General features: G+C 39.5%; 2 protein-coding genes across 7 annotated transcripts in view; one reads left to right on the top strand and one right to left on the bottom strand.

Moving 5' to 3' along the window:
- The first annotated feature begins 969 nt into the window (after window positions 1-969).
- On the top strand, window positions 970-11995 carry LOC113512209 (uncharacterized). Of its 5 annotated transcripts, none has more exons than XM_052896802.1 (5): window positions 970-1074; window positions 2255-2452; window positions 2890-5989; window positions 9227-9384; window positions 11496-11995. In XM_052896802.1, exons 4-5 carry the CDS (start codon window positions 9271-9273, stop codon window positions 11766-11768), a joined length of 387 nt encoding a protein of 128 aa, XP_052752762.1. In that variant the 5' UTR covers window positions 970-1074; window positions 2255-2452; window positions 2890-5989; window positions 9227-9270; the 3' UTR covers window positions 11769-11995. The 5 variants fall into 5 exon arrangements, with proteins under 5 accessions (XP_052752762.1, XP_052752760.1, XP_052752759.1 ...); XM_052896800.1 differs by having other exon boundaries at window positions 970-1231; XM_052896801.1 differs by having other exon boundaries at window positions 979-1119; window positions 2255-2384.
- Window positions 11958-20051, bottom strand: part of LOC113512210 (follicle-stimulating hormone receptor) — a 72646-nt gene continuing 64552 nt past the window's right edge. For both annotated transcript variants that reach the window (XM_031909151.2, XM_031909152.2), the window contains 6 exons: window positions 17356-17427; window positions 16996-17122; window positions 16446-16611; window positions 16112-16315; window positions 15543-15737; window positions 11958-14683 (listed from right to left, as the gene is read on the bottom strand). In XM_031909151.2, coding sequence (XP_031765011.2) covers window positions 13326-14683; window positions 15543-15737; window positions 16112-16315; window positions 16446-16611; window positions 16996-17122; window positions 17356-17427 — 2122 coding nt within the window. In that variant the 3' untranslated portion in view covers window positions 11958-13325. The remainder of the gene's footprint in view (window positions 14684-15542; window positions 15738-16111; window positions 16316-16445; window positions 16612-16995; window positions 17123-17355; window positions 17428-20051) is intronic.

Raw genomic sequence — 20051 nt, 5'->3', positions numbered from 1 at the left:
TATTACTAAGAAAATTATAAATCCATTCGATAAGTTTCATTGGAAGAAATGAGGATAAAATCGAAGATAGAACTGTTAAATTTACATTGTTAAAAGCTCCTACGACATCTAAAAAAACAGATAGAACATATTCATCGTTATTCAAAGCAGTACTAAGGTCGACATAGAAGTTCGCTAAACTTTCGCGCGCTGAATATCCACGGCGAAAACCAAATTGATTCGATGGTAATATACTATTACTTTCAATAAAGAACTCTAAACGCTGTTTAATTAATTGTTCGAATAATTTGCCTGCACAGGACGTCAATGTTATAGGTCTATAGGAGTCGAAATTTGTAGGATCTTTACCGGGTTTAATTACTGGAATCAAACAATCCATTTTCCATTCTGGTGGGATAATACAGTCCTTCCATAAATCGTTAAAAATTTGTAAGAGTTTAGTAAGGTTTATTTTATTCAGCAATCGAAACATATTGTATGTTAAGCGATCAAGGCCACTAGCTGTATCTTTTCTAGATTTTACTGCACTGGATATTTCATCAATTGAGAATGGGTCAGTGAGAAATTTTGGGCATGAATTAACAGAATTAAACTGTTTGTCATCAAAAGGTGAGTGTACAAAATCAGGAGTATATTTGCGTAAAAAATCATTGACCCATGATATATCTTTAAAATGATTTTGACGATGTTTTGAATTTAGTTTTCTCATATTTTGCCAAACAGTGGAAATTGGTATTAATCTATTAAATTTGGAACAAAATTCCTGCCACCCCTGTTGTCTTACTTGCTTAATTACTAACTTTTTAACAGCTTGAACTCTTTTAAAATTTATGTAATTATCGAGAGTTGGATTTTGTTTAAACCTAAGGTAAGCCGCTTTACTATCATTGACAGCTGTCGCACACCTGTTATTCCACCAAGGTACTGCAATATGTTTGTGCCTCTTTGAAGTATTTGCACCGCTATTTGATAAGTTCCTACGTGGAACGGAACGTTCCACAGCTGTCAAAATAATTTTACAGAGTCTATTGTAATTGTTTAAGGGCTCATTGACATCATACTCGAAATCCAAAAGTAATTGATTAACAGTTTCAGAATAAAGATCCCAATTAACGAGACGTAGGTTTATACGATTTAACAAAAGTTTATTAACTTCATCTATAGGAGCATGTTGTTCACCTGACGGAGTTGATGAAGAGTTCTTTGTGTTTATTTTAGTAAAAGTCGGCAGGTGATAACTTCCTAACGGATCATCATGAACCGACCACTCGCATTTTAATGATATGGATGGGGATACCATAGTTAAATCAAGGCCATTGGGTCTCCAAATATGAGAGCCAACAGTAGTAACTTGCTTATCATTTAATAGTACTAAATTACATTCATCTAAACAATCAAGAATGTCTTTACCTCTTGTATTAGTGGAGGTACAACCCCACATAGTATGATGTGCATTTAAATCTCCAGATATGATAGTGGGTTTAGGAAGAGACTCCAAAAAGAACTTAAATTTGGCTTTAGTAAAACTAGGTGTACTATTGGTAGGACAGTAAATACTGGCAACTGAATACCAAGAATTATTAACTTCAATACTAATAGCTATAGTTTGCAAAGAATTGTCGAAAAAAGAGTGAAGTTTTTTATATCTAATACTATTATGTATAATAATCGCTACTCCATTGTGGTTATTACCACAATCATTTCGTTCTATACAATAATCTTTAATTTTTAATTTGTAATGTGGTTTTAGCCAAGTTTCTGAGATGAGAGCAATGTGAATATGATGTTCATTTAAAAATTGTGTAAAAATATGTCGATTGCTCAGTAGGCTCTGAGCGTTCCACTGTATGATAGTTAATTGGTCTCGATTGAATTTTGTGAAATAGGTCTATTACCAAAAGTATCATATAACACATTCAAAACACTTTTAGTGTTAATAGATGTGTTCTTTGTGTTATGTAGTGAAATAAGTTTGATTATGCTTTCTATTAAAAGTGATAAACTCTTGTTATCAGAATTTAGAATTGAAATTAGGTCTACATTTTTTTTAGGTTTGTTACCCAGTTTAGGAAATATTTCAGTGCTAAGTATATCTCCAAAAGAAGCAGGTCTGAATTTAGATCTATTTTCAGCAATTTTCTTTTGTTTAACAGGGCATTGCGGTGATACACTTGTGTGATTTCCATTGCAGTGTACACAAATAGCGTTTTCCATTCCAGTTGTACAAGTTTTATAATTATGCTCACCTTTGCAGATGCTGCAACGCTCAGAATTCTTACAGAATTTAGCTAAATGTCCATACCTCAAGCACCGGTAGCATTGTTTAACTGGTGGTATATATGGAGTGACATTGTGGCGCCAACCTCCAATATCCAGATATTCAGGTAATACAGATGCAGCAAAAGTAATTGTCACGGTTAGAGTTGGCTGTAACACATATCCATGAGTCAAGGTATTTTTTTCTTAAAATTCTTTTAATAGCAATAATTTTCTTAGAACTCGATATCATAGTATATATTTTTTTATTAGATATATTTGTAGGTACATTTCTAATAACGCCTGTAACTTCTGTTGAAGAAGCAGGAATACTGGCCTTAAAATGGTAGTCATTTAAAAAAGTTTTATTATTTAAAAAAGCATTGGCTAAGTCTGGCTTTTGAAAGTATACTCCGATTTTGAATTTATTTATAGATCTAAGATAAGTTACCCCTTTATTAAATCGTTTTAAACAGGAGGAGAGTGAGAGCAAGTCTCTGGATCCAATGGTTTTCTGACTATCTGAGGATTCTACAAAGACAACAAATTCTGTCCCAGGGGATTCCTCGGGATATCTTCTAATATAATCTGTGACGTAGTAAGGTTTATACTTATCGGCCTTATCAATTTCAGATTCTGAGTCAGTAGAAGTATCTTCCGAATATATATCCTTGTCATTACAAGGTTCATGGTCTACATCACCTGAATCGTCATCTTTTTTTTTCCTTTTTCTACAACTGCGCTTCCCCATGAATGCTAATTATATTACTGTCGCTGAATTTAGTGAAAATATAATATTTTATTCAATAATAAGAATTGATAGAGATAGTTTTAATAAATTAATAAAAAAAATTTAAAAAACCCGCTTGTTCTTATTCGAGTTTCCCGCCTTTTCTAAAATTATTTCCAACGATATGTCAACAGAGAAACGTCAAAGATGAAATATCGAATATGACATTAGACATGACATTGCTTTTTTTTGGTTCTGTTTATTCCAAAGTGAATGGCAAAGAGCTTTGCCCATACAGCTCATGTCTATAAGAGAATATTAATAATATTAGTGACGTTATCTGTCATGCCACTGATCAAAAGCAGAGATTATACTGATACAGCTATATTTGATACTAGGTAATGTTTTTTAATCCTTACCAATATTATAATATAAATGCGAAAGTGACTTTGTTACTTTATAGCGCCTTAGTGCTTTTCTATAGATAGAGCGATTGACTAAAGTTACTATAGGAATTAGTTTTGATCGATCAGAAATAAGTTGATGATATGAAAATACATTTAATTCTTGGGGGGAAAGGTATGGGGTTTGACTTGTATATTGCTAGCAATATACCCTGTCAGGTCGACCTACACGCGGATCCCCCTGGAAACCATCATGGTTAATTATTGATGAATTCGTTATGAGGGGCTAACTGGCCTGCTTCATTCTCACTTATCATCACTGACTGGTGCCCTGCTAGTGTATATCGATAGCGCAAGCGGGGCTTTTATCATCCGTTAAAAAATGGGTACATTTAATCCATTTATCTATAGAAAGCGCCAAATAATGTTTGCCGGGTTAGCTAGAGTCATACATTTAAGTATCTTTCCTACAACCTGCTACAGCAAATTTGTTCATAAGCGCAGTAAAACTGCGTTTATTAAATATAGTTTTGTAATTGGAACATGGTTTATGTAATTTACTGTTTACCATTTCAAAGGAATCATTGAATGCCTTTAACTGTCCACTGTTGAACATAAAAAAAAGCGTGGAACTACTGGGTTTTCCCAATAGTTCCACGCATGACAGGTACCTCTGCCCCATTCGTGTTTCAAGCGTGAAGCATTTATGTTTGCATGGCCGTGTTTCGGTTTAAAGGGTGGGATATAAATTTACAGGGTACAGAGCAATAACACCTGAGTCCTCAGGAATGGCAACGCATGGGGTATAAATATAAAGAGGTTTCAAGAGGAACGCTGCTGCCTATCTCTCACCTTCCCTTAGTCGCCTCTTTTACGGCACAATTATATATTATTAATGTACAAACACACACTTTGTAAACAGGTATGAAAGTGTGTTTGTTACTTCCTAAGTACGATAATTATGACCATGGTAGGTATGCAGGGTCGTAACTAGATCCATGTTTAAAGTAGGGCAAAATAACTTTTTAATAGGGCAGAAGCCATAATTGAGTTCGAAAAAGCAAATCTGTGTAATTTTCTTGAGGCCTTTCGGTAGGCCTAAGGCCTAAGGTAGGGCATTGCCCTCAATGCCTCCAATTTCTAGGTACAGTCATGTAGGTATGTATATAATTCTATCTATTTATCATTATATTCATGGATGGGTGCTACATGTGACGAATTATTTAATATTTAATTAGGATTAATATGCATTTTTTATATTAATATTTTAATTTGATTAATTTCAGATCTATATGTTTATCTGTATGGAAAAAGAGCAACAGGTGCGTTTTTGTCCATTCTTCATAACACAAGAGTTCATAAGACATTAGTTACAAGAATCAATAAAGACGACTTTACGGAATGTTTATGTTGTATAAGAAATATTACTTCATAGATATCTGATTTCCGTCATCTGATCTCAGATATCTATGAGCCGTGCATATGATATAATTACTTTTTTAATTTGAATTCAGTCCCATTCTATTCGGTTAAGTTCAGTGTGAGTGGATACCACTAGGTGCACAATACCTTTTACTTAATTTCTGTCTTAATTTACTTTACACCTATTTTTAAATTTTTCTTAAAATAATATTAGTAGTTACTAATAATACATTTTTATACATATACCTATAAGTATATTGTCATTTCGCCACCCCGTCAAATTTTATTAAAGATTTAGTTTGTATATGGCTAAACAAGGGTTTGTTCTATTCTATTTACCCAGAGCTATCGTCATCAAGATAAAGGCAGATTCCAGATTGTTGCTCCAACGTTGTTAAGTACAAGGATTAGCTATGTACATCGCAGTAAGTAAGATCGCATAGGCTTTATTCCAATTATGAGACAGGAAAGCGATTGAATGTTACAAACAGCCGTAAACAGGAATTTTAAGAATGAATATATAATTGGTGTATATAGACATTAACCCGGTGTCCTACAACACTGACTGAGACGATGGAGTACGCAGCTTCGTCCACTGCTGTGTTAGAGCGCGGCGGTGACGGTGTTCACGGCCGCCGCGGTTCCACGCCGCTCAGTGGGGGGCGGGGGGCGGGTGCCGTCCCGCCTGGCACATCGCCACCGAATCGCGGTCACACATCAAAACACAGATTTCTCGGCAAAAAATAACGAGCGGTTGCACCAGAACTCGTTCACTCGCCGCGTTAGTAGCATATACTCGTAGCGTGCAGTAATTGCTATCTCTCATATATTGTCATCATTCCCAGTTCATGTTTCCTGTTGAAATCGAAGTCATTTTATGATTCCGAGTGATTACTTGGAAAGTGTGTGTTTACGCCTGATTAGGTGAGGCGTATTATTGGTTGGAGGTCATGGGATCAGTAGGCGGCGCACGCGCCTGCGCTGCCGAGCGGGGTGGCGGCACAGTGCGCGTCGACACCGAGCTGACAGGAGTATGAGCTCGAGCTACACTGCGCGCCCGCCCCGCTGTCTCGTCGACATTGTGCACGGACGCCAAGTGAAATATAGAACCTCAATAGAACTGTAACATTTCTGTGGGATCTGTCATTTAGTTTACATCGTAGTATCGCCACATAGAGTACGTATCTACTTGTAATACATTGGTACCTTAACAACACCGGTATTATAATTATATATCATTATTGTAAGATACAAAGAAGGTGCAATATGTCGATAAGTGTGTCATGTACATACCAGGGTCAAGTAGCATTAGCAACCCGTATCAGGCAAAATAAAGATGTTAGAAGACTCGCCCATTAGCTATAAGGTGATATTCACTACAACGACAACTCGGCAATAGGTATATCTCTTCCATTATAACTCGGTACTGAAACTTGTTAGGTGTTTTTGGAAATATTTTTAAAATGAGCAAAACTGTATGCGTAAAAATATTATTAAGAAATCCTAAGTATAAGGTTGTAAATTCAAATTTCATTTTAATAGTTTGATTCAACCGGATAATTTCTTTTATAATTGTGATTGTACTCGTACTTCACTCGGTATATTATCTTTACTATTTTTTTTCTTTCGAAGGAAAAGTATATATTATGTTCACGTACTGGCCACTAATAATTTTGTAAATACTGCCCGGTAACAATTTGTTCTATTTATTCTTTCAATGAATAAATTAGTGTTTAACCAATTCGCTTGCGTATCACTACAGACGAGATAACTAAAAGATGCGGGTTCAAATCCAGTCGGAATTCAATTCCAAGGGATTTGAAAATTTGAACCAACATTTTGAACTTTGATTTAGGAAATTATGTAGTCCAAACTCAGTGTCAGCGTTATGTTTTTTACGCTACTAGAAATAGGAAGCATGTTTATCGCGGAAAACAGTTACTTCAATTATGTCGATTGCAAAAAGAATTATGAAGGTCATAAATCATATACAATTGACTAAGATATTGTACACCACGTACACAAAAACTATACATGAATTGAGAATCTCTTCCTTTTAGATGTTTAGGTTATAATGAAAAAAGAAAAGAGTTGTAGATCAACGCAGAGATGTGTAAAATATACCTGTCGAACTTACTTTTGTATTATTCGTTTGAGTAGGTAAGACTACCGTCCTTGTGTTCTAGAATTGCAATAGAGAAGTGCCTTAGTCGTTCCAATATATTCATCTAGGTCGTCAGCTCGTTTGCCATTCTTCAGTAAACATAATCTACTCTTTAATCGTACGTGACCATGGTTGGGCAGAGAGAATAACGTCGACGACGCGGGAGTGTGCTAATCAATTCTTAATCGATTTCGTAAATGATAAGATATTTTCATATTTTAATCGAAAGGATTTATGAAGAAAAATCAAAGTGGTCCCGAAGGAATATGGTTTAGGATAAGTTTAAATTTATTTTGTTTAAATTAACAATTGTTTTATTGTTCGTTAGTAATTGTGACTACATGTTAAAAATACTCATATCTTCATTGTATTAAATATTTGATAGAACATAAATACAGTTTCTAAAAGAAGCGAACAGCACAATGTATGAAGGTCAACAATGTTTATTTAATTTGTAACGAGTCGGTACTACCTACTGGAATACTTATTCCGCGAGGCGTGAATGCCTGCCGCGACGCGGAGACGTGGGCGCAACTGCACAGCCGACGATAGGCGCGGAACAAGCTGCTCCCGCGCACCACGCGGCCGTCAGTGAACATTACGTATCGTTAGTAAGAACAAGTACAGACGCATACATCTAGCAACAACGCATACCTGATAACTGTTAGATCACATCACCGTCTTAAGTCATGTATGTAAAATAATTTCCTACAGTGAAAATCGGTAATGGGAACAAGCGATCATATTACCAGTAATATGCCATGTCACATGACCACGCGTTTCTCTCTCGAATCGACCCTTGTGACTTCATCTCAATGATAGGTCATTGTGTGAACTTCATCATCACATGTAGGGACATCTGATCCAGCTGAAAGAATATCACTGATGAGGGCATCACTGATATTCTTTCAGCGTAAATTGATAAGTGCCGCAAGTGCGTTACACTCCCATTTTCGTACATTTAATAATTTAAAGATTTTGTCCCACAAAAAAAATCGACTTCAATTGTAATAGAACCAGTTATTCTGAGAGTATTGAACCGATTTTGATAAAATTTTCCATAGGCCTAATCTGTAATTATAACTTTTCAGATAAAAAAAATTTGCAAGTCGGTTTAAAACTGATTGTTATGAGGTAATGAACATAAATAAAAACGGCCAAAGAAAATATATTATTATATCTGTATGCCCCTCGAGAGTGGACAGTAATGATCGAATTCGTTTTTGTCTAATACGAGGATCATTTGAAAAGTTCTTAGCCTAACATACTTAATGAAACCACATGATTTTGAGTTTATTTTTATTTTTCAACATACTCTCCTCCGAGCTCAAAATACTTTTTCCATCGACCCGGTAAGGCTTCGATACCCGTTTTAAAAAAATCTTCATCTAACTCCTCAAAATAAGCGTCCACGGCGGCTATGACCTCTTCATTTGAAAAAAAATGTTTACTACCTAAAACTACCTTTGACTTCTTTGGGGTGGGCGATCCTGCTCTTTTCCATTGTTTCGACTGTTCTTTTGTCTCGGGTGTATTGTGGTGAACCCAGGTTTTATCCATAGTTATAAATCTTTCAACAAATTCTATTGGGTCAGCTTCATATAACTCTTACCAGTCGCGAGAAGTTCTGAGTCGGTTGCGTTTTTGTTCCACTGAAAGCAGTCGCGGTACCCACCGCGCAGACACCTTAGAGAATCCAAGTTCAGTAGTAATTATATGATGTGTTCGCTCACATGAGATGCCTACAGTCTTAGCTATCTCCTCGACAGTCAATCTTCGATCAGATAAAATTAAATCACAGTTTTTTTCTTTGAATTGATCAGTGGAGCAGTCGAAGGCCGGCCACTACGGGCCTCATCTTGAATGGTCTCACGACCACGTTTAAACTCTGCCACCCAGTTTTTAACAGTCGCATACGAAGGAGCGGACTCACCCAAAGTAGCAGACATGTCTTCATGTATAGCTTTTGGAGTTAAACCTTTCAAATTCAGGTATTTTATCACTGCACGATGTTCAATTTTATCCATTTTCAAAAATAGCTCTGACTGACGGTATCACGTGTAAACGAACAATGAGTTACTGTGAATAAACTAAACTGTGCATACTTGTTGCTAAATAATGTAATTTCAAAATGAGGGTAGTTATAAAAAAACCAATAACTTTAACCATGTTAGGCTAAAAAATTTTCAAATGACCCTCGTAAGTACCTAATATTTACTTTTAAACTGAGTACTATTTTCTTCTATGAAGTTAAAGCTGAGTTTGGTGGTGGCGTGCACGTGCTGTACACCAATATGGAGACCGTGTACCCGGCGTCGGCGTCGGCACTAGCGCGGGGCCGGCGCCTCCGCCGCGCCGGACCGCGGCTGCGACATCGCACCATGCCGGTTACTTTTGCCGAAATCAAGGTAATGCCAAGACCGAACACAACATACTTAACCTTATTTTTAATAATATACTCCACAAATAACAAGGAGACTTATTAATAGACTAAACCGTCTTTCAAAAAAAGCGTTAACGCACACTTTTTATTTTTATCCGAGCAGTAAGTACTTTATATTATTCTCAATTTCGTGTATAATATAGTATATGTCATATATGTGTAAGTATATTTGTTATTTATATATATTTATTCGTTTATATATGTAATTTTAATACGTATGTATATTAATAATTAGTAGTACCGCATTCGAGTATTCTGACACTTCCCTATGGTTGACTGGGAGAGAATGCTTTTAGCATTAAGTCCGCCATGTACACATATTTGTACTAATGAATAAATAAATAAATAAATAATGTAAACAACGTTATTTTAGTTGTAGGTCGTAACCTACTGCTTAACTTGTTCATTATTTTCACGCACAATATTCTGCTAATTTCAATAAATAGATCGTTGACAAAACCGAATAGTAATTGGCGCCGTGGTGATAATTGTACAACTGTCTCAAAATCGTCATTAAAATGTCGTCGCGGCAGCTGTACCCGTCATATGAAACTAACTGAAATATCAAAATATTTCCATGGATTGTACTCTATCAACACTTTAATATTGTTGGTAAATTATATTTAATTTCTTATGATAGCCATTATAAATCGGTTGTGCGTTGTTGCCTCTACTCGTAAAGATGAGACCTTAAGATTTGATACAGACGAAGGAGAGTTTAGTTCTTGGGGTACGATACTTACTAGACTTGTGCAGAGGGACTCTTCTTCATCAGCTTGTATAAAAGAAACCACACTGTAACGGCATTTTCAGTGTGGTTTCTTTTATACAAACTGTAGAGAAAACCGTAATAAGCTTAGGGAGAGAACGCGATACTTTGATTCTCTTTTGATTTGGTGATAAGCTACTATGTTTAGGGCACGTTGCTTAGTGTAAATGAGGTCCTGAGTTCTATTGCTGGTCGAGCTTATGTATGAAACGTACATTTCTGTATTGCTCGGGTCTGGGAGTTGTGGGTGGTGCCGCTTGACGTTCGTAGCGTGGTTGCTCATCAGGCAGGATAACCTCGCTCGAGGAGCAGGCGGTCGGTGTGGTTGTGTGGCATTTATTATTTTTACTTGTATTATTCTTATATCTGCGTGTATATTAGAGTTAGAAATTACATATTTTAGCAATTATAGAGGGATCGTGTTTTATGGAGTTTATATTATGTTGTAAATCACAAAAAAAATATACATAGTACTGAGTAGGAGCACAGTATGAGTAATAATAGATAGTAGTTTAATGACGGTTAGTTAATAAGGTCCTAGAGTTTAGCAAGCAATTAATGGATCACTTAAGAATATGTATATATATAAAAATATTGTCAGAAAATTCATCCTCACACGCTTGAACCTAAACGGTCACGTACAGTGCAGTTTCAGAGAAATTTTCTCCCGTGAACGCTCAGGCTGTGTAATGAGCTCCCAGCCTAGGTTTTCCCGACAGACTACAGTATTGGATTCTTCAAGGGTATATTAAGGTTTCTTCAGGGTCGGAAAAGCGCGCATTACACCCTTAGCAGACGTTCATAGGCTACAGTGATTGTTTACCATCAAATGGGCTGTACCACATTATACCACAAAGGTGGCATATAATTTTAACATTTGACCTATGATGTCTCATTGCTACGCAAAATTCTCTCTCAACTGGCTCCATTTCGCACGATCGCTGGTCAAGCCGTGCGTTTATAGACCCGGTTAAGATATCTTCATCAGCAGTAAGACACTGTAGGTTTTGATTGATTGGTTGGTTGATTTGTTGTTCGTTTGATTGATAACATTAAAATGAGCTATTACGGTGAAAAAAAAATCATACTGCTGACTGGCTATTACGGTATAAAGATCCCGAAAACGTTTTATTTAGCATCAGTGATACCTTGCGTTCGACGAAGAACGCAGCAATTTTTATACGAAAAATTCATATAAGAACAATATGTTATTTGAGCTTTTCGGCTGAGCTAGTGAACGCTATGTGGGTGTTTATAAATCACTAAATGTGGTTTGCTCCACCCATAACTTAGTTGTATAATTTCAGGAGGTGGACGAGGAGAACGAGGAGGCGTACGCCGAAGTAGCGGAGGAGCGGCGGCGGCGGCCCGACCTGCTGGACGAGTCACTCGGCCGCCAGTTTGCAGAGTTCCGCAGGCGGCGCGCGCGCCGGGAGCCGCTGCGCGAGCGCGACGCCGACGAGCCGCCGCCCGCCGCCGCCGCCGCCGCCGCCGCCGCCGCCGCCGCCGCCGCCGCCGCCGCCACCGTGCAGCGCGCCGGCAGCGAGCCCACCGAGCTACACCAGGCGCCCGACACTTGAACTTACCACTAGCTCGTTGACACTTTATTGTAGCGACAAGTTTCATCGCGCGACACCGTTTCCAACTGTCAGTGAAGTACGATGTGAAATTTGAGTTCCCTTGCTGCGTCCTTTTTTGTGAGTAGTAGTAGTACAAGTGATCGAAGAGGATATACTACGAGGAACCGAGGTGACAATAAAACAGTAGGATAGACAATAATTTTATTTATTGTTGGTTACAATAAATTAAATAAATAACACCCGTCGATCACGCGTCGCTCGGACGAATCAATAAATAGACACCTCTATGTACAGTACACCCTTCTAATCTTAGAGGTACGTACGCAATTATAAACGAACAAATTCATAGTAATTACTTTATTGTACAGAGTGGCACGCCTCGTGTTCTTATTTTATATTTAAATTGTATAATGTTGCATGTTAACAAATTATTTTGTATGTTTTTTCAAAATGTGCCATGCATAGTGCATTTCTAAATAATTGTATTATAATGTAATTCAATGTTTATTTGTAAGTATTTATTATTTGTAGTTTCAATTGACTTTTATTATAGAATTCGAAAAACAATGAACCTACCAATACGGAACCAATTTTTCCTTATTAGTATTTAAATTTTAAAAACCGGAGGTTCTAAATTTTTTGTCAACTTTTATTAGAAAAATAACTACCTTGTCTTTTGATAAATATAAAAAAGTAATTTATTTTTAAATAGAAAAAGGAAGTATGTATGATTATATAATACACACACTGCGTCTAGCGCAGTTCTTAAATATTGGTAGGTGCTCCATAACTCGTAGGTAACGTAACAAACAGGAGGCGGTGTGGAGCGCCGCGTCGCGGCGTCGGGGGGAGGGCGATGAAGCCCACTTTCGCTCCAAACTTCTTAATCGACCCCCACTCGATACTCCTCTCGTATAAAATGTAACTTATTAACGATCAATACTTAGTAATAATGGTAATCGAATACTGCGTCGGGCTGCTGAGGCTAAGGCCTATGTAACATTGTAACGATCTCTTATTTTTCTAAAATGTACAATAATATCACTTATTTTACGTACACAGTACGATCTGCACCTACAGCATTGTAAATAATTATGTAATTATAATCTAACCGATGTCAATATTTATAAATATTCTTATTTCATAAAATTTTCTAAATATATATTAATTTTCTTTTAATACTTGTTTCATAATAATCGTCATGACATTTAATACTGTACAAAATATTCAAACAGCGTTTTATTTGTCTACATTGGTATGCGGCTAGCGCACGGCCTGCTACTAAGTGTAAACACTATTTCGAAGGATACTCGTCGTCAACTTTTGTACCGGAAAGCTCGTGCACCCGGTCGAGTGCGGGCGAAACGGCCGGCGGCAAAACTGTTCTAATGGACGGTTAAATAAGACACTCCATGAGGTCGCGGCGGCGGGCGGGGCGGTCCGCATCTCGCGAAGACCGCGGATTATCTTACGGTGGCGGGATGACGTCGGGTGTCAAACTCGACGGTGGATATTGGGGGGTCAGTCTTTGAAGTGACATCGCTGACGAGCGGGCGATCAGCGGGCGTCCGAGTCGTCCGGCTGCTGCTCTGCCTCGGCGGCCGACGGGATCGTGTGCAGGTGGCGCGGCGCCAGCACGGCGGGCGGCAGCGGGCCGGGCGAGCCGGGCGGCTCCTCCGCCGACACGGCCGGCTGCCGCGTCAGCCGCGGCCGCGCCGGGCCCGCCGCGCTGCCGCCCGACCGCGACGTGCGCCACGTGCCCGTCGACGCGGTCGCGTTCGATCCCGAAGAGTCGTTGCGCGACGACGACAGGTTCGAGTCTTGCGATGTCTTGCGGGCGACGAGCCAGGACGCGGCGCGGCGCGGCGGCGGCGGCGGCCGGCCGTATGCGCGCCACGAATCCGAGCGCGACGACGAGAACTCGACCGAGGAGGACACCGAGCCGGCGCGAGCGGGCGCAGCGGCGGGCGGGCGCGGCGCCGGCACGGGCGCGGGCGCGGCGCGGCGGCAGGCGGTGAGCCAGCGCATGAGACGTTCACGGCCCGAGCGGCGCGGCGCCGGCCCGCCGTCCGCGCCGCCCGGCGGTAGCAGGCGCCGGCACGCGCATGCCGCGCCGTGCTGCCCGCGCGACGATCTCTCCGCGAGGCTATTCGTGTTCGCCGGCGTCTGGCGGTTGCTGAAGTTGGAGGAGTGTCGGCAGCGGCCGATACCGCGTGTGACCCGCGACTCCTCGATGGCTTTACACACGAGTGCGCAGTCCTTCTTGAACTGTTTCGTGAGAATTGCGTAGAGAAATGGATTGCAGCACGAGTTGAGCGGTAGTACGAACACCGTGAAAACCTTCGCTTCCTCGAGGGAGACGAGCCGTGCGCCGAAGGCGGCGGTCAGGGCGAAGAAGGCGATCGGCGACCAGCACAGGAAGTCGGTGAACACGAGAAGCGCCATCCGCTTGGCGATGCGCGAGTCGTTCGAGTTCCAGGCCTGTGACCCCCGAATCGCACAGTACATTTTGAGATAACATCCCAGCAGTACAAGGAAGGCGACGCCGTTGATCACGAGCAACGCGACGACGTAGCCCAACGCTACCGGTGTACTCGTCTCGAACGGTAAGCAAACGGCGAACTTCCGATAATCGGACACGCCGAATAGTGGTAGCGCAGCGGCTATTAGTGAAAACGCCCAGCCGACGGCCATCACTACGGCCGCGTGTCGCAGCGACAGTCGCTTGTTGAGATGCATCGCGTGTGTGATCGCATAGTTGCGTTCGAGTGTAATCACAGCGAGAGTATATACTGAGAGCTCGGAAGACAGCACGCCCAGGAAGCCCGCTAACCGGCAGCCACCCGACATTTGCCAAGCGATAGCGTGCGCTCGAAATTCGCCTAGCGTGCCGGCGTCTACTACAGCCAAAAAACCTGGTAAAAGAAAATGAGAATTATAGGTTATTCGCTATACAGTTGTTGTAAATTAAATCCTCTAAATGAATGAATGAATGAATGAATGAATGAATGAGTATACTTTATTTGCATTATACAATATAGGAAATAAACAAGATAATTTACAAACATAACGATACAATTGTATAAGTACAGTGAGGCGGTCTTATTGCTGAGAGCAATCTTTTCAAGACAACCTTAAGATAATGGACTAATTGTTGTACAAGTAGGTATAATAGTGCTTTATAATTAAAAAAGCATCTTTTGTAAATTAAAAATATATAAAAATTATATACATATATACATACACATACATATATATACATACACATACACACGCATACATATACATACACATACATATATACATACACACATACATATACCTATCAATCAAACAAAATTATATAATCCCATGCATATATGTCAAATATGTACCCAATGCTATGATACATATTAATAATTATAGGCATAAGGAAAACAAACTATCATAAAATAAATAATTATATAAATACATAAATAAAGAATGCCAATTTTTTAAATGAAGAAAAATCAGATAGGGAAAAGATAATCTTTCACTTGTCGTTTGAAAGAATCAATGGATTTTGTACTTCTAATAACAACAGGCAATGAATTCCATAACCTAATGCTAGAAACAGTGAAGGAATTGTGATAAAATTTAGTGGAATGAGAAGGTGTCATAAGGGAAAGGTTTTCGGAAGAACGTAATGTTAAAGTATGGGTAGAGGAGATGAATTTAAAACGTTCTTTAAGATAGGCAGGTGCACCAGGGTTAAAAAGAATATTATGTAACAAAGAGAGGGATGTTGATAGATACCGAGGTAGATGCCCATAAAGAAGTCTGCAGCAGCGAGATTAGTGACGAGGAAGCGCGGCACGTCGATGCGACTGCGGCTGAACACGAGCACGAACACCACGGTGCCGTTACCGAGCAGGGCCAGCAGAAACACCGCCCACACGCCACACCGGAGGGTCCACCAATCGAATAAGTCGACACAGGGCAGGAAAGGACCTGGGGTAATATTAATGAGTTTAGTCTCTTTTATTAGCTAGAGAATTAGCTCTATGTAGTCGTATGAAGGGGTTAATAGAAGCTAATGTGAAAACGTTAATGTGAAAAAGAAATAATATCCGTTGTCTGTTCGTGTACATCCCGACAAATCTGCTACTGTCGTTGCACGAAGACTCAATAAGAGCGGTAACTTCGATGGTAGATGGGCTGATAACCAGGGATATTATGGAGATATCATAAATATGATAAAGTGTCTTAAAGCTTTTTTACCATCAAAGTGGTAAATTTCCTCACTCCGATATATTCTTGATATTTATTAGAGGATAGAGAGCAGAATTATTGAGTCGAGTGAGATATGCAGTAGAAGCGCGTACCCGGTAGCGGCAGGCACTGCACGCGGCGCGGCCCGTCCCCGCGCAGCTCGGTGGCGCGGCGCGGGTCGGCGACGCCGGCCACGCCGACCGCGCCGGCCGCGTAGCCGCCCACGGCCCACAGCGCGCCGCCGCCCGCCGCGCCGCCCGCCGCCATGCTCGCTAGCGCTGCCCGCACGCGCCCGTCGCTCGTACCCGTTGCGTTCACTGTACAATGATCAGATAAACAAGCATGTAATATGACAATATTTATATTATTTACCATACTCATACTTTACGTAGTTATCCGAGGAAAGCAGGAGATAAGAGCGCAGTATATCGTTTGCTAGTTACTTACTGTAATGCGGCCAGATGTCAGTGACGTTGGCCCAGGCGGCGAGGTCGACGTGGTGCGGTGGCACCAGCACGAAGTCGCTCAGCCCCTCCTCCTCCGGCGGCTCGCCGCTGTCCTCCATCAGCGGCATGAACTCGCAGCAGTGGTACGCGTATGACAGCACCAGCGTCTGCACACGCGCGCACACCATAACGAATACGAGCACACACAACTAACTATGTAATTCTTAATGTCACAGGGACCAGCTACGCTCGTATCTTTTTGTTGTTGCTTTGTTCTTACAAGCGGTAATTTTTTACGGGGTAGAAATAAAATGATGGCGCACCTGCTGTCGATATATCTTGATCGAGGTATCAGTGAGTGATGGTAGGCAAGGATGAAATTTACCACGATAATTTCCAAGAGAGATCGCACGGAGATCAGCTTTGATATATATTGCCAGCAATGAGGAATCACCTCCCCATTACCAAAAATCTTTCTCTCTCCTGTTGCAAACGGTCATCTCTGTCTAAGATTACTTAACTATGTTTATACATATGATGTAAATTTTAACCTGTATATTGGGAAAGAGTTCTGGTGGGTGGAAGTGCCTCAGGTTGGGGTTGTTGTGCGCCTTGAGGTGCAGCAGCCGCTGCAGCCCGCTCGCCGGCAGCCACGGGAACACGTTGTTACCCACGTTCCTGTCATACACAATAATTGCACAGATTTCATCCCACAATTTCCGCCCCGTGAGCATTCAAAATAAAATGCAAATGTAAATAGTAGTATATAAAAAGTACATTTAAACTTTCGAGAGAAAAATTATGTTTTTAACTATGCATTTTATAAGAACTTTGGTAAATATTGATGTATTTTACTAGGAATATATTTGTTTGTTTGTTGTTGATTGTAACTTTATACTCGTAATACTCACAAGTCTTCTAATTTGGAGATCGGCACGAATGCTTCCATATCGATGTGCTCTATTTGGTTTTCCTCGAGATTTCTGGAAAATCATTTAATAAAGTTATTTAATTTATAATAAAGTCTGTAATTTTAATGTAATGAGTCGCATTAAACCAAACTCAGAAAAGTAAACGTAGGTACTAATCTTCTTGTTTAGTAAAATAAAAATAAATATGTTCATGACTATAATTCCTGGTGAGATAAAATAATATTAAATTATAATAGCCTCTGAACATTTAAGTTTGTTACAATATATTTTATTCAATTTAAATACAGTTAACTTTATTTTATATTAGCATAGCTTTTGTCCAAAGCGTTAAGTGCTGTTTACACAGCCTAGTTCATTGTAAGGCTGTTATCTAAAGAGAGTGACGACGGCCGGCTAAAATATCTCTCCGCGAGCCTTGTTTGTAAAATGATGGTAATCAGATCTAACAGATTCATTACATTTAAATATAATAAGGAATAGTAAAACAGTGCAGAGAGCTATTAAGTGTTTTATTTCATTATATAGTCAATAGGCTGACCTGAAGTAGTAAGTTATAAAAATATTATTCGAATACTGAAAACTTGTCTGTGTGGTCCCGGTATAGAATAGGTCTTTTTCCTGTGGGTGTCGTAAGAAGGGACTAAGGGAACTTAATGGTAGAGGGATGACCAGCAGCGTCTCTTTTAAAACATCTTTAAAAGCCTAACTGCGGTTGCCAACCCGCCTGCCAAACGTAGCAACTTCTGGCAAAACTCCCATTATGGGGAAGGCTTATGTTCATCAGTGGACAGTTAACTGTGGCTGTGGCTGAAATGATGAAATGGCTGAAAACTTCATGAAATCTAAATAATGTTTCTGGAAGTATCTAAATGTTTCAGTTCTCACACGCACACTGTCGTAACTCGCTGGGGATGCGGCCAGGCAGACGACTAGTTTATACATTCAACCGCATATAAAATAGACACGAGTCATTTTGCCCTGTATAATAATTTGCACAATTAAAGCAGTTCTATAAATTAATGTCTGAGTTACTAAATAGAGCTGCTCTACAAATTATGTGCTCAGTGTATTGCAGAGTTTAAAGGTGGCACAAACTGGAGCCAAATAATGAGGTCTAGTGAACAGGCAGTGGTCCAATCTTGTCAATAATAATAATATTTTTTTTTATTTAACACGTTGAGCGCCACGCGTATTTCTACAGCAATCCCGTTCAGGCCACGCGCGCCGCTTCGAAGCGCTGGTACTGCAGGAGCTGGTGTTTCCTATCGTAGTAGAAGGTAGTTTACGTTTGGAACGTGATTCCTATAGGCATTCATTGAACACGTTACGCACCAAGTCTGTTTTGTTTTCTGTAATTCCGTAAAGTAGTGTAAAATTTTATAGTTCTCATGTTACACGCTGTCAGACACCGACGGCTGACGCGGCCTAAACGGAAAGTCTAGTGTCAGCCACCGATGGCTGACATGGCGCTCAACGTGTTAATAGTACATGTTTGTCTACAAGGCGGACTCGATGCTAAAAGTATTTTCTCCCGGTCAACCTTAAGGAAGTGCCAGAATATTCGAATGCAGAACTAATAATAATTAATGTATATTATGTACTTTATGTAGATATTTATTAATGTGATTGCTGTGTCCTTCCAGACTTCATGTTGATTCTTTACCTGTTATAGCTTAAGCTTATTATTGCAATATTGTTACAACATGAAATAGCAATAAATGATTGAATTAAATTAATATACAACCATACTGACATTTAAATATATAAATAAATATATATAAATAAGAAATATATAAGATATACTACATAGTACAGAAAGATGAGAATAATAGATAGTACTTACTTTATTTTTTTTTAAAGACAGTTTAGTCATTTAATTATATTTCTCTAAAGGAATAATAAACAAATATATATTATGTGTTTGTAATTTTTTGTGTACAATAAAGAATAAATAAATAAATAAATAAAATATAATTTTAAACAGCCGTCATCTAAATTAAACAGAACAATACTCGTATGTGATTAATTATAATCTTAATTGGTGCTATTATATCAGCCGTTAACTGTTCACTGTTTTTCAGAAGGGGGGGGGGGGGGGAGTTTTGCCACCACCTAAATTGGTGTATTGAAATGTAATAGGTTAGTTGTAAATTTTTGTACGTTGCAAAAGTTTTAATGTAAATGATATACTCGCAGTGTTATTATTATTTAGTTACATAATAAATAAACTTTGGGATTAGGATAGATAGATTACTTACGACTGGGCAACGCAGTATATTACAATGTTTTGTAATGAAACCGATGTAGCAAAATGTACTTCAGTTTATTAAATTATGAGAAAAAAGCTTTTAAATATTTTCTTCCTTTTAACCACAGGCAGCGAGCGGGAATAGTTCACGCACGCCAGCATCCGCGCGGCGGTCGCGCCCGCGCCGCTAGTTACCACAAAACTTTTTCTAATTAACTCGAGTTAAGGGGAAACACTTCGTCTCGTCGCCGTCTCGTCTCCGCGTATCAAATTGAGAATCTTCTCGCCGCTCTTAGAGTTGGAGCGATAGTCTGCGATAAAGAGCTCTCGAACGCCTCTCAATGGCTATTTAATAACGCCCAGAAAAGTGGCTGAGGAAAATAAACGCTGCTTTAAGGAAGATCCGGTATTAAGTTACAAATTTTAA

The sequence above is a fragment of the Galleria mellonella genome, unplaced genomic scaffold, assembly GCF_026898425.1.
Source record: "Galleria mellonella isolate WM207_F2 unplaced genomic scaffold, CSIRO_AGI_GalMel_v1 utg34, whole genome shotgun sequence".
NCBI classification, from domain to species: domain Eukaryota; kingdom Metazoa; phylum Arthropoda; class Insecta; order Lepidoptera; family Pyralidae; genus Galleria; species Galleria mellonella.
The sequence above is the reverse complement of the archived record's forward strand: the minus strand, read 5'-3'. Positions and strand labels throughout refer to the sequence as shown.